Source organism: Parambassis ranga, chromosome 9 (genome assembly GCF_900634625.1).
Source record: "Parambassis ranga chromosome 9, fParRan2.1, whole genome shotgun sequence".
Lineage (NCBI taxonomy): Eukaryota > Metazoa > Chordata > Actinopteri > Ambassidae > Parambassis > Parambassis ranga.
Genome location: NC_041030.1, coordinates 21,870,257 through 21,894,427, shown reverse-complemented (window position 1 = coordinate 21,894,427; position 24,171 = coordinate 21,870,257). Strand labels below are relative to the sequence as shown.

The following is a 24,171-nucleotide window of genomic DNA, read 5'->3' as shown; positions in this document are numbered from 1 at the left end:
CATGTCTTCAGTAACGTTTTTAAAAATAATTAAATGTATGTGCAGTTGTTTAAAGTTTAGGAACCATGATGTAACAAATACACAGAAATATTAAAAGAAACCGTTTTTTCCCCGTGGCCCCTGATTGGCCCCAGTTTATCAGGCTTTCATTGATACAAAATTAGTTTTTCATTGACCTGTGTAGTTAAATAAAGGAAATATAATTCAATGATAATCTGACAATAGCTCCATTATTCGGGTTTACAGGGTTTACAGAGAACACTGCATCAAAGGATTTAATACAACTGTCTGTTCAGAATGATTGTGGGGTGCATGTTTATTTCATTAAAGCCAAACACAGTGGTTTTTTTTTATTTATATACAAGATGACCTCCGAGCGACCAAACAGGCCTGAGCAGGTCCACTTCATTATTAGCTGCTGCTTTCTCGTACAGTTTGATTCATGACAACAATGTGCCGATTTTCCAGCTTTTTTCTCGACCAGTCCGTGTCGTGTGGGCTTTGGTGGTAAACAGACAGTTAATCCAGCCTGTGTGTTTTGGAGTGACGTGCCTTTTATCAGAACTGTGTCCAAGGAAGGACGCTCACAGAAGGCTGAATGTTAGCAGACGACAGCTTTTATAGACATTTCATGTGTGATGTGGGTTCATGTAGGAACCCGATGAAAAGAAAGGAAGAGCTAAAGGACAGACTGCCAACAGCACAGCCACCGTTCACACTGGGGAAATCAATCCGGCTAAAACTGGATTCGGGCCGTATCCGGATAAAACCTGATAGATTTTGAGTGTGAACACCGCGAATTCCGGCTATATCCAGCTTGATTTTAATCCACCTCTTGGAGGTGGATCTAGCCGGATTGGCTTAAATGCGGCTCAGGTCTGAACGCAAATGCAGCTAGCGACAAAAGCTGTGTGTAAACAACCGCCGAACTACGACAGCTTTGCCCCGAGTTTATTTTCCACAGGGCTACAAAGGAATAAACTGCTTTTTAAACTGAAAACAAACAAAGGAACGAGCGACACACGCAGTCCTACCACGGCCTGAACGGACTCTGTATATCACGAGGCGCCACCTAGCGGTTTGGAGGACAACAAACAAGCCCGATTGAGTGCGGACACGCAGGTGTGATAGCCAGATTTGAAAATAGGTCTGAACGTATCCAGTTTAAAGACTATCCAGATACAATCCTACTCTAGCTGGATTGACTTTGTCCAGTGTGAACGGGTTGAGTGACCTAAAGGTCGCTCAGGCTCTGGCCCCTCCCTCTTTGACCCCTGACTTCTCATTTTATCCTGGTTCGCTGCTTAGCAAATATTAGCATTAACAGCTAAAGACAATGAACATGGTAAATATGACACCTGCATGTCCTCAGCGTGTCAACACTGTTATGTAGCTCAGACCAGCCTCACTGACTGTGGCTCATTTCTTAAGCGTGTTATAATAATAAACTTTCATCACTCAAATTAAATTAATACCACAGTACTGCAAAAAACAGATACAAATAGCCATGAAAGCAGCACCGTTCAGTTTGCTCTGTAATGTTTCTAGGTAAACCTGGTTCTTTTTTTTAGAGAATTATAAATAGAATGGTCTAATATTCACCTGAAATTCCTGTAAATAGCATGAAACAGAAGTGGAACTGGAGAGAAAAACCCTCCGTGTGACTGAAAGAGAGACTTTGGATGGAGAAAGCGAGAGAGAAATGAAACCGAGACTGGAGGGGGAGGATGGGGGAGGATGGGGGCGCTGCTCTCCTCTCCTCTCCTCTGATTGGCTGCTGCCTCTCCCTCACATTAGTGTCTTGAGGCTGCTGGCGGCTCCGGAGCTCACACACTCTGTGCAGGCGGAGCAGCAGCGGCGCGGCTCATCCATTCATGCGGCTTCCTCTCAGCACAGACTCGCTCCTGTTGCTGCCGTGAAACCGGGAATACACGTTTGACTCTCCTGCGTTTACAAGTGGATGATGGCGCAGTGAGTGACGGAGCAGCAGACTGCTGGCTGCGCTTTGCATGTGAAAGGAGAAAGTATCGGGCTGCTTGTCGCACTGTTTTCGGGAGGAAGGATACGACGGAATCACGCCTGGATTCGCTGCTTGTTGAGGTGAGAGATGAGGAGTTTGTGCTGTGGAGCTGAATAATCTGCGCCTGATGTTTGGATGCTGGATGGTTATAATGTCCAAAGTGCGCGCAGGTGGTGCAGAGAGCGCACTTTGCTGCAAACAGACGGAGGCAGCGGCTCAATGGACCGGCGCAGACTCTGAGCCTGTTTTATTAACTCGTTTGTGTACAGAAAGTAAAGTTTGTGTTTGTTGTGTTGTTGTTTTATCGGCTTCATCCTCCAGAATCAAAACAAACACCGTGCGCCTCCGCTGTCTGTGGAGCTGCCTCTGCGCTCAGTAGCTGCTTCTGTGCTTTCATTGTTTCTCAAAGAGAGTTCTAAGCTTTGCATCCTTCTTACCCAAAAACGGGATTTTTGAAATTAGTGTCAATGGCAGACTATTTTTAACCCCCACTACCTTCTGGCTAAGAGGATTCCCTCCTCCAGTGAGGGATCAGTGGAGTTAATCCTGCGTCCCTCTTGAATAACTCCGGCCTGTTCTCCTTGGCTTCCCCTGCCGCTGCTGCACGGTGTATTGGAAGCATGCATCGGGGTTTCCTTAATGTGCTGACATGTTAAATCCGTTTATTGGTGATTTGGCGGGGCTGAAAATGTGAGGCCGCCTCCTCTGGAAACACTTGAATGAGTTATTGTTGCTGCAGATTACATGGCTGCTGGGATTTGTTGGTACAAATGCAGACTGACAGAGGGGGTGTGTGGCAATGGGAGGGTCCCTTCATGGAACAGGAGGATCTGTGGATACTCCTATTTATCCACAGATTAAAAATACCTGCTTGGTATCCGATAAATCAATGAATATCAGTGCTGTTTTCGTTTCTGCTCATCCCCCTGAGCAGGATCATGGACTGGTGATGGCAGGTGACACAAGCCTGTATGGACGCTGTGAATTTTACCACTCAGTGTAACAGCTGTGAGCACCCCCCCCCCCAACCACTCCCCAGTCAAAACAGTGCTGGTGTAAATGTGGTCTGGGGAGGTGGAGGAGCTGTGAGCAGTGCTGCTGTGGACGTTCGTGCTTCTCTTCCTGCTTCTGGAGTCCACTGTGGAGTTCTGGTTGGAGAAAGCTGAGCTGGTTGCACTTTTACTTTGAGCCTCCTTTAAGCACATATGACCACACACCAGCTTCAAACAGCGCTGCCAGCCAGCTCTCCTTTATTTAGACTACTTCCACTGTTCCACCGTGGCCTCTTCACCCTCCTGTGCAGCCACTTTGCTATCTCTCACCCTCATTTCCTCGAGCCATGGATGAGTGAGATTCCTCATGCCGTTCAGTGTTTACGCAGCAAAGGGGGGGGGCTGTTGATTTACTGCTGATCCCTCCAAGTGTCTCAGTGCCTGCATCACATTCCTCTGCTCCTCCTCTACAGTTGTACTGGTTTATTAATCAACGGAGAACCTCTCTCTACGTTTCCTCTTCAGCTCTTCATTTCCGTGGCTCCCATTTCTCACCCACACTGCTGGTATCTATTAAAAAGCTGCTAGAAATGTTTTATGATGTCACAAATCTCTGTGCTTTACTGCTTTGGCCGCTGTGCTCCTCAGCGGTTTCAGGGAGACGTTTCTCAGGATAACGGTGAATGAGGGCGTCTGGCTGCTTGTGTTCAGCTTGTGCCTCATAAGCGCTTTCCTGTGTGTTCAGCCTTTTTTTCTCTTTACAGCCTCTGAAGTGCTGATGGCTGCTCATCACGAGCGGCCGTTAACAGCGTGGGCAGGGCGGGAAGAGCCCCCGTCGCCTCTGTGATAGCTTGTGTTTTGAGCAAGAGAGAGAGAGACCAGACTATCATTTTCCCTCTGGGGAGCTACTCCGCCCGTACGTTAGGAGACAGAATTACCTGTAAGCTGGTGTCACTGGTGGCTCTGCAGCCTGAAGGGAGTTTCCCATAAACACAGGAGTTTTGCTTCTAATGTGACATTTGCCTGGGGAGCTTTGGTGGTTTTGGAGCTGCCCTTCTGTGCTTCAGAATGTCCTCACAGGACAAAGGGAGGGAAATATTTTGACATTTCTACAACCTTTCAGTAAATGATGGCCTGAAGCCTGTTCTAACTTATTGATCAGAGTGTGATGCTCCCTGCAAATATTAGGACTGAAGAGAGGAGGCATCAGACTTTAGTGTCACTACAAGACGTCCCTGAATCCATTTTTAAGTCCTCTATTATTTTGACATATTAAGGGCAGATGGTTACACACACTCCAGGCTGTAATTAAAACCATCCAACCTAAACAAACACCCCCCCCCCCCCCTTTAAACGGAGGAGGAGCTGTGGCATTTTGTTTGTTTACATTCAGCTGCCACCCAGTCAGCAGCCATGCTAAACCAACAGCAGCGTGTTAAGAGTTTGTTTGTCTGAGGCCTGAGGACCTGGCATGTGGTCCCCCCACCCCCACCCCACCTGCTGCTGCTGCTAGTACACAGGGCACCTGGAAGCCAAATGTAAATCACTGGGTCTCAGTTGTCACAGCTTGTAAGCATCCCATGGCTTTGTTTTTAGGATGGAGGCTGCAGCAGGAGCAGAATCTGTGTTTGTGGATGGTGACGGTTTTATTTTGGCCACAGATGTAGAACAGCTGACGGCAAAGGTAGCAAGTAAAACATTAACCACATGTCAATATGTTCTAAATACCTCTTGGTAGGCAGAAGTGCTGCTCTGATATAAGAGACAGGGCAGAGGTGAGCACCTGAAGTCATGGTGTCCTTGTTTGTTTTTGATTTGGAACACAGAGGTTTTCTGTTCAGGGGAGCCCACCTGTCTGGCAGCATGAGATGAATCAGAAAGACATCAGGCCAACCAGCTTCGAGTGCTTGTTGCAGCTTCACAGATGTCCTCCTCCCAATTCTGCCCGTGCAGCAGTTAAAAACTCAATAGGCTCAGTTTATGATGCCCCACCCCGAGTTGTTAGCGGAGCACACAGGAGTTTTTGTTGTTCACATCCCAGCTGGGAAAACTGAGAGAGTCGTGTTCTCAGGACTCGATCACCTGCTGCTGTTGACGTGCTCTTCATCTTTCAGCGCAGCTTTGTGGACGTCTGTGATTGTGCTCGGATGCTTCTGAGCAAGAAACCAAAACAATGTAAAGAAATATGTGTGTTTTAATGCAGCTAAAGAAAGAACCAAAGAGGCCAGAATTATTGACTATTATTGATACCTCCCCCCTTTACTCCATCAGACTCGTGATCTCCCCGTCTCTCTCTCTCTCTCTCTGTGGGGAGGCCACATGGTGCAGCAGATGCTCAGGCTGACTCTGCACACGCACCATTCTCATGGAAATGTCCATGCTTGTCTGGCTGAATAATAGCGATGGTTGGTGTGTGCACGCGTGCATTAGGTTTGAGGAAAGGCCTGTGCATGGTGTGATCTTAGAAGTGCTCATGAATAAGTGGCAAACACAAACAGAGCTGTGGTTATTTTCCACACCTAACTGCTGTTAGACCATTAAACTTGATCCACTCTCTCCGGTCTGATCACCACCACAGGACGAGGAACCCCACATTTATCGGAACTATATTTATACCAGTGTGTGGGCAGGTGCAGCTTTGCCTCCTGGCATCTCTGTATCCGTCCCTGGCAGCCCGGCAGCGTGTGAGCCTTGAAGGCTTCCTGACTCGGCAGGCAGCCACAGGACGGCATATTGTCTTAGAGGCAGGGGTGTGTGTGTGGGTGTTTAGAGGCGGGACTGCAGGACCCTGCATCGACCCCCAGCCCGTGTGAAAGGCCTCTTTGTGATTGCTCAGTCTTAAGTCTGCCTGGCATGGGATGGAGCCAGAGCGCCAGGGTTCAGAGGTCAGAAGGCCGGTAGCCTGGCAGAGGTGTGTGACTGATAATATATGTGGTTCACTGTTTATGCTGTAATGTGTTTAGTAATGGCAGCTTGATGTGTGCTGCCACAGGCCTGGCTCTGGATGTTCTCACACACACACAGAGCAGCATCAGGACTGAACAGCATGATCTGTGTTCTCTTCTGGGTAAAAACAGCCACCCTGACACGCTGCAGGGTTTCAGTGTGGCCCAGAATCTCTCACACGCTCTCACACGTTTTTTGGTTCACTTTCATTCGGTGTGTGTGTTGAAGCACGTACCCAGATCGTATTTTAATATCAGCTGTTTGTGAGCCTTGGAATGAATTGTCAATGTTGAGAGCTGCGTTTCCTGTAAAGTTCAGCAGCCTCACAGCTGTTCTTGTTTCCTTGTGATCCAGATGACTCACAGGAGTCTATTCTTTGTCCCTTTTTTTGTCTGAACCTCAGTTTTTATTCCAGCTCTACATCCAAATAAACCAAACCAGAAACCTTAAAATGTCCAGAGGAGGAAAGGGTGTTGACCGAGTCCAAACCGTTTCCCAAACAAACCTGTGCCGTCTGTGTTTGTGTCTGGGAGCTATTTTAGACTTGTTTGGACCTCCTGCATCAGCGGACTGACTGACTGTCCCTGTTTGTCTCTGCAGGACAACATGCCTCAGACACCACCGTTCACTGGGCAGCTGAACACCAGCAGCTACAACAAGAACCTGTTCCAGACCAAGGAGGAGGGCTACCCCGGCCTTTACTACCATGACAACAACCTGGTGTCTGGATCCCTGGAGGCCCTCCTTCACCACCTGGTCCCAACAGTGGACTATTATCCAGATGTGAGTGTCTTCACTGTAGATTATAGACAGCTGTGTTTTGTTTCTTGTGTTCACATGTACCATGTGTATGTCATTGTGCAGGTGTAAGTTTTTAAAAGTTGTGTTTTTGCCTCCACAGAGAACGTACATCTTCACCTTCCTGCTCAGTTCTCGCCTCTTCATCCACCCATATGAGCTCATGTCCAAAGTGTGCCACCTGTGCATGGAGCAACAGCGGCTCAGCGACCCCCAAGCTGACAAGGTATGTTCAGCGGGCGATGATTGGAAGATTCTTCTGGGAAAAAGTTTCCTCATTGAGATATTGATCCACATGTTTCAGATGAGAGTCAGGAAGATCGCTCCAAAGATCCTCCAGCTGCTGACCGAGTGGACAGAAACCTTCCCGTACGACTTCAGGGATGAGCGGATGATGCGCAGCCTGAAGGAGCTGACACACCGGCTGGCCAGCGGAGACGAGGTCAGTCCGTGCTTTCAGATCATCCAGCAGAGAACACCTGCCTGTTTAGAGTGGTGTTAGCACTGACGGTGTGGTGCTGTTGTTTGGCCTGCATGTGCAGCAGAGATACAGGCACAGGCAGATTTTTGCAGATAGCTGTGGAGGGGGGGTATCTAGCAACAAAGCAGATTTTGAGGCTGGCTGGGTTGAGAGAAAAGGCCCTTTGTTGGTGGGCTTGGTGGGTTGCCGTTAGTGCACCTTCCTAGGCCGCATTTGGATTGTTCCACTGCAGCAGAGCTGGATGTCACAGGCTTAGTGCGCTGTTAGCCGCTGCTACGCTGTTTGGATAAAAGTTATTTAGAGGCAGTGGGTTTTGACATGCCAATGACTCATGCTGCGAGCGCTATGAAAGGAAATGCTAGCATAAGCTAAAGACGAAACCCTGTGTATGAAACGTGGTTCCGTTACCCGGGTTGGTTTTGGTATGTTTTATTTTTACAGCATAGGTTTTCCCACTGTAATTAAACTTATCAGTCTTCAGATTAAATGTTCTTTCCCTCTATGTCACCATTGGCAGCATTCACTCTTCAATTTTCTGTGGTCTGCACAGATAATTGGGTTAGTCCTCATCAGGCCGGGTTCTTCAGTGCATGTCCTGATAGGGTCCCTGTTGGAGATCTCCAAATTAAGTGCATGTATTTTGAGCGCTGCTGCTAACGATAAGGCAGGAGGCACTTGTTAGGACCAGACAGTGATGGAGCAGACAAACATCTGTCTGTCCTTAAGAAGCCATCCCTCTGTCACCAAGAAAACACCCCCCCGCCCCGGCTTTTTCCTAAACCCAGCTCCACATGACTCATCAATACTACAAGCACCAGTATTGATCCTGATTTAATCTAGAAATCAATACACTGTCGCATGACACTTGGACACATTTACAGCTCCCCATATCAGCTCAATGCAGCTGAACAGCAGTACACACTCATTCAGTCATGCTCAGAGACATGGATGCTGTGTTTTGATGGTCACACACACACACACACACACACACACACACCTTTTGATTTCACAGTAGATTGGCTTCGGGCTGCATCAACACCGTCCCGCCACAGATAGTTCTGATAGATGAAATTGATTCTGGCCTGGAGGAAACAGAAAGCCATTCAGCCCGAGATTCCTCAGTACTTTCCCTTGTGAGGTGATGTCATGCTACATTTAACCATGTAAGATGAGAGGTGCTGTTAGGCAATCGTGTGGCCTCACTGTGCCTCTTTCATTTTTACAAACTAGTTTGGACAAGATGAGGAATGAAGTAGGTGTTACAGGAAAAGGCACCTTTAGTGAAATGAACAATAATGAAGATGCTGCCTCACTTGAGCCCATATTTCCAGGAAAGGAAAACCTCTTTCAAAGAAAAGATAAGCTAACAAACAATATGTATGCACACACTGTCCTGCTGGATACCCTGCTGATGCACCGCAGCCTCTGTTTTATGAGCATGTGTGCTCATGATTTGCACAGTGTGACCAAGAACAATCTTTCAGATTCAGTTCATTCTGAGGGAAGCTTTGCTGCCTCGGGTTCAGGAATCAGCGTCCATGTAGAGAACGCTTGTTCACTGAAGTCCTGCAGATGATAACCCGTGACAATAAAACATGAGTGGGTTAATGTGAGCGCTGTGGGCCGTTTCCTAGAAGACATCCGGCTGTTAACAGCAGCAGTGATAGTGTGATCACATCTAAATTTGCATTCATGTTTTTACATAGAACATCTCAATTATTGTGTTTGGAAAACAAAACAAAATAATGTGTAACCAGAGGGAGCGGAGGGTCAAATGATTCTTCAGAGTGTGCACCGCTGCACTGTGGAAGAGGCTTCAAGTCCAGAATAGATGTCCTGAACATCTGGTTAAAGTAGTATCCAGACCACAGTCCAAACACTGCAGGACCTTGATCTCTGTAGTAAGACTGTCATTATGGATGTGGTTGGATATATAAGGAAGCAGCAGCTGAGAAGAAAACCAGCGCTGTGATCTCCAGCCGACCTCATTTACTGCTGCAGAGCTCCTGGCTCGGTTTGAGACGTGTACTTTGGTATTTTTAGGGTACGTTTGATTTTAATAGTTTCCACATTGTTCATAATACGACAGGTGCTGCTGTGTGCTACACAAATGTGCTAAATGTGAGGGGATCTGTGTGCATTGTGACTTGGCACCATGTTTGCAGATAAAATAATCCCGCCCTCCGCGCCTCTTACTGTCTGTTCATTAGTGCTGGCCGGCCGAACAGCTAAAAACAGTCCGGCCTCCGCTTGGGTCAGGTGGCGCTCTACGGGACGTATCGCCGCTCAGCCAAGAATAACAGGACCTTCAGTGATATGATGCCATAAACCAACCACGCGCTCAGTGGCGGAGACTTGCGCTGAGTGGTCGCCTGCCACCTCAGGATCGCTGCCAGCGTTGATGGCGTAACGAACGGCGTGCTCCTGCTAGGCTCCCTCACTCGTAACACCCAATAGTTGTGATGAGCAAATGTGACCCCCCCCCTCCTCCTCTGCTTGGAAATGTCAGGCATGTTGTTGTCTCCAAGATCTGTGTCTATATTTATCCGACCCCGGCCTGTCCTCAGTTTGTAGTGGGGACAGAAGCCTCGGCAGATGGTTGGCTGCTGCAGCCATTTCCACCGGTGGCTTGTTGCACTGTAGTCCAACTGGCAGGTATTAACCTCAGTTTGTGCACTGATAGGACCATGCACATTATAAAGACTTTAGTGTTTCTGATAAAACAATTATTTATTAAGCAACAAATGCCAAACACTTGAGCAGACAGTCCTCCTTGAGCTCCACAGTTTCAGCCCTGTGACCTCATTTTCACTCTTTTTCTTTTCCTTTCCCAAACCTGCAGAGCCACAGTTGATTGGCTGATGCGTGAATGTGTCTCTTCATGTGTCATCACACCTATTACAGCCACATCACCAGCAGACGGGTGCATTAGTCTCGCCCTGGGAAGAGAATTTCGGCACAGGCCTCAGCCGGGCTGCTTCCAGCAGAGGGCTGAAAGTCTGCGCAGACTGTTGCTGGTTGGGCAGCCAGCCTCTGTGTTCTGTTGATCGTGTAGGATGTTCCTCCCACCCTGTTGAACTGAGTCTCAGATTCTGGAGGCTGAATTGGCAGAGGGTTCAGGAAGGAGTGATGTGGTCGTAGAGAAATCAGCCCAGATTTTTGTGCAGCTCACACTGGCGGTGTGGAAAGAGGCCGTGGGCAGGATCCTCCGTGCTCCCACAGCCTTCTTCACAAAATCAAACACACATGTACTTTTCCCCCTGATGGTCCCTCTTATGCAACTTCTCTTCTGAAGTGTGTCAGGAAGGGAACAATTATCTAACTGTGGCCTGTTTTGAGCCACAGAGGAGGTTCAGACATGACGACCCTGTGACCTCCAGGGCCAGAAAGCTCAGCCCCTCTGAGAGGTCTTGTTAATGAGGCTGGCAGGAAGAGGCTTGTGTAAGACCGAGTGACCACCTCCCATCCCATTGCGTGACCAAGAGTCAGATTTTTCTGCAAAACAAACTCTGGAGGCGTGGCATGTTGTGGGTCTCTGTGTGGTTTGGGTTGTGAGCTGGCATCAGTTCTGCTGACATGATGTGAACGTGTGCTGTAAATTCCACTCTGCTGCCAAATGTTTAGGGATTAACCTAAAATACCTTCAGCTGAGCTCAACAAATGTGGTCGCGTGTTTAATTTATTTACTGGAGAGTTTGGCCAGATTCACGTCACACGCGGCTCTCTCCGTCTTGTTATCTCTGTTATAGTGCGTCTTTCTTTGTGCTCATGGCTTCCAGACTTGATGGAAAAGTGATGTAAGTGTGTCTAACACACAGACGGTGTCATGCTGGAGTCTTGTGGAAATACCCTTTCTGAATGTGTTCAGAAGAGTCGTACCACTTCTTGCATTCTAACTGAATATGTCCTCCCTCATCTGTCCATCCATCCAGGTCTACAGGAAGGCAGTCAGCCAGATGAGCCAGGGCCTGATCAGGAGGCTGACGGTGCTCAGCCAGTACGAGGAGGCGCTAGTCAAGATCAACGCCACAGCAGCAGAGCGGTTCACAGCTCTGAAGGCCAAGCCGCAGGCAGCTATACAGAGAGACATGCTGTCCATCTGCAACGACCCCTTCACGGTCGCCCAGCAGCTCACACACATAGAACTGGTGAGAGAAGTTCATATTCAGATCCATATTTATATACACGTTAATCATCCGAAACCAAATCAATGAGCCCAGAGGGGGGAGGCTCCCTTATCACATGATATAAATCAGTTTAGATCATTAATCAATCATTTATTTCGACACATCAAACCACATTAAGATGTAAATGTTGCCTCCAAAAGAAGAATCACAAGTCCTGCCAATGACTTACATCCATATTGGCACATAACCCAAAGAGAGTAAGACCAAGCTCAATACCTGACATGTGTGATGGATTACAAACAACGCAGCCCCTCCCACAGCTGACCTCCTGCAGCAGGGCCGCGGGGTGCTTCACCATTAAACAGGAAATGATTGATAGGAAGAAACTAACTGATTTTTTTCTGTTTTCAGGAGAGACTGAGCTACATCGGACCTGAAGAATTTGTCCAGGCCTTCGTCCAGAAAGACCCTCTGGACAACGATAAGGTAATGTCTGCATGCTTTTCTAAAAATATGTCAGCAGCTCAGAGAGAATGTACCGTACAGCCGTTATGCAATCTTTTTTCTGGCTGGGATCCTGCATGCAGACCTGATTTGTCTCGTCTGCTGTGGCTCAGCAGTCAGACGGCCTACTTTCTCCTCAGACGGAGGTTTAGTTTACAGAAAACAGTGACTGGCCGCCGCTCAGGTCAAAGTGAGGGCAGGTGATTTGCAGACTGCAGACCAAATATCCGCTCCTCTCTCACACACACACGCACACTCTCAGACGAACCTCACCGACAATTTCCTCAAATCATCCCAGTGTCTGGATTAGATGGGCATGCATGCTCCTCATCTCCTAGCAACCGCTGCTGCCAGGGGTTTGTGTTGGGAAGGGGTGTGTGTTTGGATGGCGGGTTCTCTTGTCTGGCGTTCGGCTGCTAGGCAACAGACCCTTTTTGGAATCAAGGTGATTGTGGGGGGGGGGGGGTTAAGGCTGCCTTTGTGCCTCGGGCTCGCTCGCCCCGTACCCCCTACAATCCACTTCAAAACACAGGAGTAACTCTGTGTGTGTGTGTGTGTGTGTGTGCATGTTAAATGCAACGTGTCCAGTGGCGGGAAACACTACATAGGGGCGAGTGGCGTAAGGCCAAAGGAATGTGTGGAATCAGATCAAGAGGAATCCACACAAAGAGCCAGCATGCATAATGTGAATAACATTGAGCTTTATTGTGCTTAAAGGAGCAGCTGAGCGTGATTGGCTGGTCCACTTAGCCTGCAGTTTATTTTTTATGCTCAGCCGTGCATCCACTGAGAGGCCAGAGGACAGAAAGCAAATATCAGCTTTATTAGCTTCTGTGCTAATTGCAGTCGGCTCTTGTTGTTGCAGAACTGCTTCAGTGATCACAAGAAGGCCAGCAACCTGGAAGCGTACGTGGAATGGTTCAACAGACTCAGTTATCTGGTGGCTACAGAGATCTGCATGGTGAGTGCATGACGAACTTCACTGCTCCTGGAGGCAGCGTGTTAAAGATGGCAGACGAGTTTTCTACTCCACGAAAAGCCCAGAGTTACAACTCCCTTTAAAATATTCTCTATTTACAGTCTGTGAAGAAGAAGCACCGAGCTCGAGTCATCGAGTTCTTCATCGACGTGGCGCGCGAATGCTTCAACATCGGAAACTTTAACTCCCTCATGGCCATCATATGTGAGTGCTTCTCCTTTGTCTGAGACACCCTGACATTAGATCAATGTCTTTGTTATACTATGACTATTACTTAAACGTTGGCGTTACTGGAAATGATCATCAGTGACTCCGATCAGTGCAGCTGTTTGTGGGATTTGTAGTAACCTCTTCCATCAGTTGTAATTTTACTTATTGAATAATAATTTCAGTGAAACATGGGAATGTGTGTAAATATGTACAGAAAACATTAGGAACACTTGTCACTGGGTCCTGGCCAAACACACTTTGGGGCTTTGGGGATCCCGGTGATGTCAGTGTTATTAGAGTATCTATTGGGGGGAGGGGGCACAGAACAAACCCATCCAGGCAGATGGTCAGCACTGACCAATCTGTGTGAGAGAGAGCGAGAGAGAGGGATGATGACGGGGTCAGGAGAGAATGCTGGAGTACCAGCTGTCCTCCGTTCCTCTGCCCTGAGAGGAGAAACGGCGCCACAGGCAAATCTTTCTACACCAGCCTCGTCTCCAGGGAGCCGGCGGGGGTAGACATTGTTTTTAAAAGGTTACCTCCCCCCATAGGCACATGTTCTTATTTACTTTATCCCCGGTTGGTCGATCTGATCTCAGACAAACCTGCATGTCTTCATCAGCCTCTTTAAATTACATTTCCTCTGTGTGGACATAAAAGAGAAGACATACACAGTACTTTAATGTCCCCACAATGGAGAGTGTGTGCCTGCTTCCACAGCTAACACCTGCCCTTGTACACACACACACACACACACACACACACTGTAGTCTGTGTGAGCAGAAGTAGCCATTTCCAAGGCAAGACACGTTCTGACACACACGCCGCTGCTGTGGGCGCGCTTCCTTCAGTTTGTGTCACATGAACCCAGAGTGTCTCCTGGGAAGTGAAGGAAAAACGTGTTTTATATTTCTGTGAGTTCTTTTGTATACTTCAGGGTTATTTCGTGCCGTCGGTTTGCTCTGACGGTGACCCCGTCAGTGCCTGAACCTGCTCACAGACACACACAGAGGATTACCATATGGGAAGCAGAGTGCTGGGAGGGGAAACGAGGCGTGTGTTAACTCCATTGTTCCTTCAGGCCCTGTGCTTCACTGCATCAGAAGAAGCAGCATAAAGAAAGAGAAGGGGGGAGGTGGAGGGGATGTTGAAGGGTGGAGGAGGGGGGTGTGCGTCTGTCTGGCTGAATGGGAAAATGCCATGTGTTAATGCGGTCATGATTGGGTGTGTGATATCTCTCTCTTTGTGTGTGTTCGTCCTGCAGCTGGGATGAATCTGAGTCCAGTGTCTCGGCTGAAGAAGACGTGGAGTAAAGTCAAGACGGCAAAGTTTGACATCTTAGAGGTGAGTGAAGCTGTGTGTGCACAGGTCTGAGCTGAGATCAGGGCTGAAGCTGAGAAGATATCAAACGTGGGATATTATATTATCCTGGGCGCCCACACACAGCGGCAGCTCTGTGATTCTGTTGACTTTGTGCTGATGAGTAATCTGGCCGTGGGTGTGTGGAGGAGCTGCTTCTGTCAGTCGATTGTTGGGCTGCGTAGAACGACGGACGGATCAGCACAGTCACAGTGAAGGCTGCGGTGAGCGTGGGCCTGTGTGGGAGAGCGGAGGTTTGCAGTGACTCACAGAGAAACACTCAGATAATGTGTTGTTGCACCTTTAGGGACTCATTAGATTTTTAAGGTTTAGATTTAAATCTCTGTGAAACAGCTGTGACGCCAACAAACAACCGAACGTAACGCCAAAAACATGTTAGACTAACAAGTCATCAGGGATGATGGCAGGAGGAGGAGTCCGTCAGCCAAGAAGCCCCACTTGTTATTGTGTAACCGGGGTACAAATGGCACGACCCCGCCCTCCTTCCTGCACACTGCAGGAGAGCGTTCAATAAGCCCGTCGCTCGGTGCTTTGAAATATGAGATCTGACGAGTCAGTCTGGGACTCCGTGGGACCTGAGAGGGTTTCAAAGAGTTCTTCGCGTCTCAGCAGAGATCATCTCCTCCTGTCTGTCGTTGTCTTCGTCAGTCACTCCCCCTTCATGGTTCCTCTCCTCTGAGCCTCACTGAGGTGAATCCTGATCTTCCTGTCGTCGTTCGCTGCTGTGAAGTTCATTTGTTTTATCATGATTCCCTCATGGGGCTCAGACGGCTCACAGGGGGTCCACAGTACTGACCTGTGGTGGGGGACGGCTTGTTTACAGGGTCCCACGTTGGCGGCAGATCAAACTGTTCTGATCAGATGTTGGCTCATTCTCCTGCCTGACGCTGTACTCCTCTCTCCACAGCACCAGATGGATCCTTCCAGCAATTTCTATAACTACAGAACGGCACTGAGAGGAGCCACGCAGAGATCGATCACCGCCAACAGCAGCCGAGAGAAGGTGAGGCCCGGCTCAGCAGCACACACACGGACTGCATGTCAGAGCAGATGTTTACAGACCATTCACTTTAGAGGAAATCAGGCCAAGGTACTCCAAGTCACCAGACATGTGTTCAGTACTGACAGCAGTCGTATAAACTTCTGCAGTCTGGGAGCTGCCTCTAGTGGGCGACCCACCTGACGCGAGTCTGGTTCGGACGCTCGGCTGAGAACAGTTATGTAAAGAGCACAGATGTGTATCTGGCCGCCTTTGTCCTCCTGCACGTCTGAAGCAAACTGTTGATGTTGAGGGAAAACAAACGTCAGCGCCGCCGCTCGCCGTGCCTTGTTATCGTCCGCTGCGTTCCCACCGGGTTGATGCCATCAGCAGCCTCTCCAGAGGACTCAGACGGGGACGGAGGTTGCATAACAGCGTGGCTCGGAGGGGACACGAGGAGGTCGAGTTGTATGTGGGTCAAGATATAAGGAGGGTCTTGGTTTCCTCCTCGTCAAACAAGCTCTGGAAGAAACAGAAAACATGGCCGCCTGCCAAATCACAGAGTGTTCTCTGACCGAACTTGAACCGCCGTGGAGCTCGTGAGCTGCCAGACGTTAGCGGTTAGCGTCTCCTCCCACCGTCACATGGTGAATGGGTGCGTGCTGCCTCCTCTGTGGAGACAGAATGTACCGTCAGTGTGTTTGTGGCTCCCTGAAAGATGTTTTGTTGGAGCTGAGATGTGCAAACATTCCCGTCCAAGAGGTCGAGGTCATGAAATGGAAAGTTCCCAAGAAGTCTGGTATGCTGCCTGTGACCTCTCCTCTAAGGGAGGGCCGGGGGTTTGTTTACGATCTGCTTCAGCGAGGAGCAGCAGCAGCAGCAGCTCTGCTCCTGTTCAGCTCAGCCCTGCTGGAGGTTGGTTCTCTGCGGTGAGAACAGAAAGAGTTAAACAGAGTTAACCATGCAGCACTTGATGCTGGAACACAGACAGCTGATCAGACACAGACCTGGTGTCTCTGATGGTTCTGACCCTGGAGACGATCCTGCTTCTGTAACATCGCATGGGGACCTGTAATGATAATGTCCACATGTTGGCAAACAGTTAAAAACAATACTTATCGTTCTAGATGATCAAATATTCATCATCAATACAGGAGTTCCTCAAAAGGACTCATCAATATATTGATTGATTGTGATATTTGAATACATTTGGATGGAATTTGGCCTCTTTGTGGCTCCAGACTCGATCCAGCTGTGAAAACTTCCTCTGCTCCTGCAGCAGAACGTGTGTGTGTGTCTGTGTGTCTGTGTGTGTCTGTGTGTGTGTGTGTCTGTGTGTGTGTGTGTGTCTGTCTGTCTGTGTGTCTGTCTGTGTCTGTGTGTGTCTGTGTGTGTGCGCGTCTGTGTGTGTCTGTGTGTGTGTCTGTGTGTGTGTGTGTCTGTGTCTGTCTGTGTGTGTGTCTGTGTGTGTCTGTGTCTGTGTGTGTCTGTGTGTGTGTCTGTGTGCCTGTGTGTGTCTGTGTGTGTGTGTGTCTGTCTGTGTGTGTGTGTGTGTGTCTGTGTGTGTGTGTGTCTGTGTGTGTGTGTGTCTGTGTGTCTGTGTGTGTCTGTGTGTGTCTGTGTGTGTCTGTGTGTGTGTGTGTGTGTGTGTGTCTGTGTGTGTCTGTGTGTCTGTCTGTGTGTGTGTGTCTGTGTGTGTGTCTGTGTGTGTCTGTGTGTGTCTGTCTGTGTGTGTCTGTGTGTGTCTGTGTGTGTGTGTGTCTGTGTGTGTCTGTGTGTCTGTCTGTGTGTGTGTGTCTGTGTGTGTGTCTGTGTCTTTGTCTGTCTGTGTGTGTGTGTCTGTGTGTGTGTGTCTGTGTGTGTCTGTGTCTGTGTCTTTGTCTGTCTGTGTGTGTGTGTCTGTGTCTGTGTGTCTGTGTGTGTCTGTGTGTGTGTGTGTCTGTGTGTGTCTGTGTGTACATACATGACAGACTTCAGGTCAGACAGACCGGCGGCGGCTTGTAAACGACGTCCAGAGAATGTGGGAGCAGCAGTGTTACTGAAGCAGAGACCTGTGAGAGGGACAGAAGGAAAAGGCGTTCCTGACTGAATGATGCAGAGAATGAGAATCAGATGTTAAATGTTGGATGGAGCTGGGCCGGCTGTGTCGGGCCCGGGTGTGTCAGCTTTTTGTATCACGTCACTGTATCACTTCACAGCCGACACAAAAACAACAAGTTCACATCACCGATCACCTGATAAACAGCAGGTTTAACTGATCGAAGCTGTGAACAGCAGCAGCGTGTGTTGAATGGAGTCTGTGCCTCCTCTTCATCAGAGGTCATGGGGAGCGAGTGGACATGAATTATTGAAGGCAGATTTAAAGGGGAATTCTCCTCTGGGGAAAAACACGCTCCAGCCTTCTGCTTCTGTGGTCAGAGGGATTTCTGTTTTTAGGGTTAGCTTGTGTTTTATGTCTCTGAAACACACACACACAGCTACACACACACACCTACACACACACACACAGCCTGATGTCGTTCCTCTGTGTTTGTTGCAGATCGTCATCCCTTTCTTCAGCCTGCTCATAAAGGACCTGTACTTCCTGAACGAGGGCTGTGCCAACAGGCTGCAGAACGGACACATCAACTTCGAGGTAAACTGCAGTTTGAATTCCCCCTGGGGGGTGGGGGTGTGGGGGGGGTTTCCGTGTTTTTTTTGTTTTGCCACAGCGAGCTATTTCTGACACTGAAACGTCACTAAACATTTACTACACATGGCTCCAGAACCACTTCCCTAAAGAGAATGAGGAAGTCAGACTCAGCTGGTTTCCATGGAACAAGCCGAGTAAAGTCCGAGCAGCGTTTCCACCACAGTGACTGAGTCACACGTTATTTTAAAGCCGTGTCACGTCAGTCATCTGGTGCAGAGACCACGCCTCTACGCCTGTGGATTCTCCTCTCATTCATCCTCTTCGATGTCTTTCAGAAATTCTGGGAACTGGCGAAACAAGTGAGTGAGTTCATGTCCTGGAAGAAGGTGGAGTGTCCCTTCGAGAAGGACCGGAAGATCCTGCAGTACCTGCTGACGGCGCCGGTCTTCACGGAGGATGGTGAGTTCATGTTCGGAGGAGTCCGCAACACAGGGGAGCTGTTAGCTTAGCAACATGCTACCAGAGGATGTAGAGCACTGACTGAGCTGGCGTTAACGGTGCATTCAGCAGGAGTGTCCACGCTGGTCGGGTGTAGATTAACCTGCCACTACATCAAGAAAATCAAAATCCAAGATGGCGGCTTCACACATTAACAGTAGTGAAAGCTCCTTCTGTAGATTAACACACACACACACACACACACACACCTTGTTATCACCTCGTCCTGCAGCAGCTCTTGATGCGGCTCCAGTTCTTATCAGAGGGAGACACAGGAAGGTCTGAGGTGTCCTCTGGCACCGACGTGCACCGCTCAGACGGACCTATCAGCTGTGAGCACTTCCTGTCTGTGTCAGAGACAGAGAACAGGAAGAACGTGCAGATAAACAGACCTGAGTCTCTAACCACTGATCTTCTGCCTGCAGCTTTGTATCTGGCCTCATATGAGAACGAAGGTCCTGAGAACAACATGGAGAAGGACAGATGGAAGTCTCTGAGGTGTGTATGAACCCCGCCCCCACTGTGCGCACACACACACACACACACACACACACACACACACACACACACACACACACACACACACACACACACACACACACACAGAGGCTTTAACTCTTTCAATCATGGCTGTCCCCCTCCTGTCTCCCTGCTGACCAGGCAGACCCAGGGGGATGTGGGTCACACTGAGATGCTGACCTCTCTCTCACACACACACACACACACCATATCAACACTGTCACGTAGGTACACACACACAGACACACACACACAAAGCACATCAGTCATTTTCACAGAATTACATCTCAGTGCACTTTAACAGCCCCTCGTCAGGCGGCGCTCTGATGGATGAGAGGAGCTCGTCTTTGTGGCTCTAACTTGTTGAAGGAGGAACATTTCCTCTCACAACATCGCACACTGAAGTCTGACACTGACCCCTCACAATTACGACCTTTTATTACCACTAACAGAAATAAGTGCAAAAAGAAAAATGCTAATAAACGGCTAATAAGAAGTCTGACAGTTAGCTCAGGAGACGACAGATCGCTGCTAATTAATGCTAAAGCTGCTTTGTTCCTGATGTCAGTCAGTGTACTCACATCCATCAGCGGTCCAGCTTCCTGTGGATCACTGCTGCCCCCTAGTGGAAAACAAAAACATACATGTGTTTACGTTTAACACACACACACACACACACACACAGCTTAGACCCAGTTTGTGCTGTTTTAACCGGGTGTTCCTTCTCTCCACAGATCCACTCTGCTGAGCAGAGTCTAAAGAACAGAACCCCACAGGCGAGCGGCGCCACCTGGACGCCGCTGTCGCCCGGACATCAGTATCCCCATGTTGAAGGGAAACGACAATCTCTACTCAGGCCGGAGTCCATGTGCCCCCCTGGCTTCAGACCTCTGAGCTTCTCTGGACCCTCTGAACATTTCAGGGCAGCCGTTTTCATCTTTGTATGACTTTATAGTCCTTCCTGCTTTTTAAAGAAACGCTGCAAACCTTCACAGTGAACACCAGGTGCTTCTCCTGTGGGGGGGTGTGGGTCTCTGTTTCACTACAAAGCTACACAGTTAGCCGCTGGTTGGCTAACGCTCCTGTCTGGTTCCACACGCCAGCGTTCTCTGTCGGAGAACCCGAACCTGCAACACTGTTATCATGAAGCTAGCTGTCCTTGTTCTGTCACAGTGTGTGTGTGTGTGTCTGAGGGTTGTGATGTTAAAATGCACCGGCTGCATTTTTAAACAGTGATGTGTGTGTTTGTGTGTTTTCTGGAGCAGGAAGTGACACTGAGCTGATGTTCAGTGTGAACACACACCCGCTGCTGCTCAGCCTTCATCCTCCTCCTGTTCCTGCTCATGTAGAAAATGAGTGTGGCTGTGCTGCCCCCTGCTGGCCCGTTAAGAAAAGTGGATGAACTGTGTGTGTGTGTGTTTGAATAATGTGAAGATTTGTGTTTGATCCCTAAAAACCTTTTATTTTTCATATTAAAGCTTTCCTCCATGTTTTTGGTTTATTTATGAGTAGTCACGTTATCTTATCCTGCTATTATTTACTCATCGTGTTATTTAAGTTGTAATTGGTACAGAACATGTTGAAGTAGTCCTCAGATATATTATTATTTTTATATACGTTTGTATGAGACACTTATTTTGTCGGGCACAGATCAGAGAATGAAGTCACAGGTGAGACTGACCTCTGCTTTGCCTCGACCGCCCCTCCTGCAGGCGGCCTGCTGTTGTCGTGCTTCGTTGTGTACATACTGTGTTTCAGTTTCCCTCCACGTGTTCGTTCATTTGTATCTGGACTGTTAGAGGAACCGTTTATAAATGAATTAGTTGTGTTTAAAAGAGAGAACGTTATTAAAAGAAGTTTTAAAATGACTCTGTGTGTGTGTGTGTGTGTGTGTGTGAGAAACATACAGTGAGTGTCTTCCACTTCCTGCAGCGTCTCTTGTTGCCTGGACACTCAGTCACTCAATGGTTAAAGTGGTCTTCAGACGTCCTAAAAGACAGGAAGTACAAATGATTTATTTCATTTTGTAAAATGTAGATATCAGAGAAAGGTGTGACATTTACGGTGGACCAACAGATTGTTATTTATCTGTCTTTTTGTATAAAGCTGTAAATACTGGAACATTCACTTTCTGCTTAGAAGCTTTTATTTTGTAGAGGTTTTACCGGAAGCCGTGTGGATGAAACGCGTCTGTTTTTACGCTGGTCGGAGTCGATTGAATGATAAAACGTGTATCTGCGCTGCCATCCTGTGGTGACAATGTGTCATTGCACCCAATGGCCTCTGCTGTTAGCATTTAGCCTGTTAGCTCCCACCCGCGGTCTAAGCTAACGGAGCAGCAACTGCAGCTAAAGCTAACTTCCTGCTGATGTTCTAAAAACAATAAAACACATATTGACGTAATTATGAGGCCGCAACTGAACTATAGACGGAACGTGTGTGTGTCGAAGCTCATTTTATGTGGAACAATTAACCGTTTTAGCTACAAACACCACAGAAAGGGCTAATCAGAGCTAGCTTAGCTGGCTTCTCTACTTATGTTAGGATTTTGTCACTTGAAGAATGAGAGCATCCGTAACATAGAACATGAAGTATTCTGCCCCCTGGCGGCCACAAACGGCAACTACAGCCGAGTTGTAAAGCTGAACAAATTACACACAGGCACATGTACTTCCTGTTAGGTAATTCAAAATAAAAGCTCAAACTGTCGGAACTGATTCAAGCTGATTTACTCAAACTTTGGACTTTTTTTCTCCAGTTAGAACAAAAACCAGGAGAAAAATCAAACATAATGCAGTTTCAGATAACACATGCACAAATGACTGTGGATAGAAGAAGAGAGACAGCACCTAAAATTATACAAACATCCGGTTTGTTGTGTTCTCTGAATAGAGAATAAAGACAGAACTTTAGTTTTTTAGATTACAGCCGACATGTACAATATAATACACTTTATCATATATTATGATGGAAGCCGCCAGGATGAACAGGAGAGCCTGCAGCTTGTCTCTGTGACCACTAGAGGGCACTGAACACCCGTCATTACAGGCTGATGATTCAGTTCAAACACGCAGAGCACAACAACAGGAGGGAGACAGATGTAAAGAGGACTTCATTCCGTTTAAACAGCCCGCAATGTGAAACAATATTGATCCAACAGTAAACAAACCTCCATTTATCTGCCAAAATAATAATTACACGAATAAATACTCAGGATTAAAGCAGGCTCTGGGTAAAACGCACATAAAAAAGTGATGTTTGCAGAAACCTTTGTTTTGAAAAGTCTTTACCGGAAGTAAGACCGTAGAGATCGTATCAAGTTTTACTCTTTACTCGGCAGAGCTACATTAGCATTTATGCTAACGTCCGTTCTGTTCGAGGTCCTGTATTTACACCTGATGGCTTTTATTCTGAAAGGAAGCGGAGCGGCAATGGAAGGTAAAGTTAGAGTAAGAACCTTTAATTAAAATGTTACACTTCCTGCTGACTCCTTCAAAGTAAAGGCCGCGGTTTGTCCGCCCTCTTTCTGACTGAGCGATGTAACTTTTACACACAAAGCGTGTTGATGTGAAAAAGTAAATTAGCATTTAGCTAAGCACTGTAAGCTAACAGGGAAAACTACAGCGCTACACTAGTGCTAGCTTAGCCTAGCTTCTTGATTTGTTTTGTTTATTTATGTACACGCCATACAAAACATACCGCACTGCCCTCTGGTGGATAGAATCTGTAGCTGCAACATAATTAATATCTAGTTAGACTAAACTATAAAGATGTTAGACTTCATTTACTGCAGTCCAGCTCTGTTGTTTTGGTTATTTGTTGATATCTTAAATTAAGTTTTGTTGTGCCACATGAGGATGAGGAGGAGGAGGAGGAAGAGGAGGTGCGGCTCATCAGGGCGCGTCCTCGGCCCATCTCAGGTTGGGAGTCGGTGACCTGGATTATTATTCTGCTGCAGATGAATCAGCTCTGGCCACCCGCCATGAGTGGAATCTGCTGCAGGCCAGACGCCCCAGCCGGCGTCACACAAGCATGCTGGGAAAACCAATTAATCGTTGCTGGGTGTGAAGGCCTGCAGGAGGCTCCAGGCCCCGATGGCCGCAGACCGACAGACCGACGGTCTGCTACAGCTGCACTCATCAGGCGGACCTCTGAGGAGCTTCCAGAAGGAAACCCTCTGATCAATGAATCATCAGATCCAGGGTCTGCATCAGGTATACTGCCCCCTACAGGCCACAGAGAGTCAGAGCTGTTTACTTATAGTAAATATATTTTTATTTCTCCGTGAAACTGCAAAGTTTTTAATATTTAAACATAATATGAGCAAAACATGAAGTGAAGGTGACGTCTGTGATTAAATATGCATATGTAGAGGCAGTGGGGGGGGGGGGGGGGGGGTGTCCCCCCTCAGCCACCGTACGTTAATAAATATTTTATTCTGTTATTGTTGCACTAATATGATGAAGCACAGCTGTAACTCTCAGTGTTATTATTATTATCGGTGTTTAAATGGATCGATAAAAATACAAACATCCCGCCTGACGTCACCTGCACCTGACCTGCCGTTCATAGGCTGCCGCCGCGCGAGAGAACGCGCCACAGAGACCGGGGAGGAGAGACCGCGAGGGAGGAGACACTCACTCACACTCACAGGGAGGGAGGACAGGATGCTGTAACAGGAGCCGCTTCCTCCGCTGATGCTGCGATGTGAACAGACTGAGCGCGTCCGCTGTGAAACCGTCTGAAACTCATCAGGTGAGTGACACGAGCTTCTGTCTGCGCGGCAGGAGAAGAAGAAGAATGAGGAGGAGGAGGAGGAGGAGGAGGAGGAGGCGGCAGGTGCAGCTCCTCACGAACTTCAGTCAGGCTCCTCTTTGCCTCGTGCTGGTTAAATGATGAAAACGCTCAGCAGCAGCTTTCTGAGACTTTCAGAGTAAAGTGTCGGACTGATGTGTCCCAGCAGGAATGTGATGGAGTGTGTGTGTGTGTGTCTCTGTGTGTGTGTGTGTGTCTGTGTGTGTGTGTGGGTGACCGTCACAACAGCAGCAGGATTGTTCTCTGACATTCTGTGCTGCACACAGAAAGTCTCTCTGCTCTGCTGAGATT

General features: G+C 48.1%; 2 protein-coding genes and 1 long non-coding RNA gene across 4 annotated transcripts in view; 2 read left to right on the top strand and 1 right to left on the bottom strand.

Moving 5' to 3' along the window:
- Positions 1 to 1,799: 1,799 nt before the first annotated feature.
- On the top strand, positions 1,800 to 20,566 carry rasgef1ba (RasGEF domain family, member 1Ba). 2 transcript variants are annotated; one of them, XM_028414063.1, is made up of 14 exons: positions 1,800 to 2,100; positions 6,559 to 6,741; positions 6,860 to 6,982; positions 7,061 to 7,198; positions 11,170 to 11,385; positions 11,776 to 11,850; positions 12,734 to 12,829; positions 12,949 to 13,051; positions 14,322 to 14,401; positions 15,345 to 15,440; positions 17,956 to 18,051; positions 18,384 to 18,507; positions 18,972 to 19,044; positions 19,800 to 20,566. In XM_028414063.1, exons 2-14 carry the CDS (start codon positions 6,565 to 6,567, stop codon positions 19,822 to 19,824), a joined length of 1,422 nt encoding a protein of 473 aa, XP_028269864.1. In that variant the 5' UTR covers positions 1,800 to 2,100; positions 6,559 to 6,564; the 3' UTR covers positions 19,825 to 20,566. The 2 variants fall into 2 exon arrangements, with proteins under 2 accessions (XP_028269864.1, XP_028269863.1); XM_028414062.1 differs by lacking the exon at positions 1,800 to 2,100 and adding an exon at positions 3,437 to 3,578.
- On the bottom strand, positions 15,434 to 17,496 carry LOC114441254 (uncharacterized). The gene is made up of 3 exons (XR_003671252.1): positions 17,380 to 17,496; positions 16,424 to 16,485; positions 15,434 to 16,340 (listed from the first exon to the last, which is right to left on the bottom strand). It is a non-coding gene; the product is annotated as an uncharacterized LOC114441254 (long non-coding RNA).
- A 3,197-nt stretch (positions 20,567 to 23,763) lies between the features above and the next one.
- prkg2 (protein kinase cGMP-dependent 2) overlaps positions 23,764 to 24,171 on the top strand; it is a 14,992-nt gene continuing 14,584 nt past the window's right edge. Inside the window, exon 1 of the mRNA XM_028414177.1 lies at positions 23,764 to 23,820. The gene's annotated coding sequence lies outside the window, so the exon portion shown is untranslated. The remainder of the gene's footprint in view (positions 23,821 to 24,171) is intronic.

What these genes read in the sequence shown, in the direction of transcription:
- rasgef1ba (XM_028414063.1), top strand. Translation starts at nt 6,565, where the DNA reads ATGCCTCAGACACCACCGTTCACTGGGCAGCTGAACACCAGCAGCTAC. An exon ending in GCGACCCCCAAGCTGACAAG is followed by an intron (nt 6,983 to 7,060) that starts GTATGTTCAGCG and finishes CACATGTTTCAG; the next exon opens with ATGAGAGTCAGGAAGATCGC. An exon ending in CAAAGTTTGACATCTTAGAG is followed by an intron (nt 14,402 to 15,344) that starts GTGAGTGAAGCT and finishes CTCTCTCCACAG; the next exon opens with CACCAGATGGATCCTTCCAG.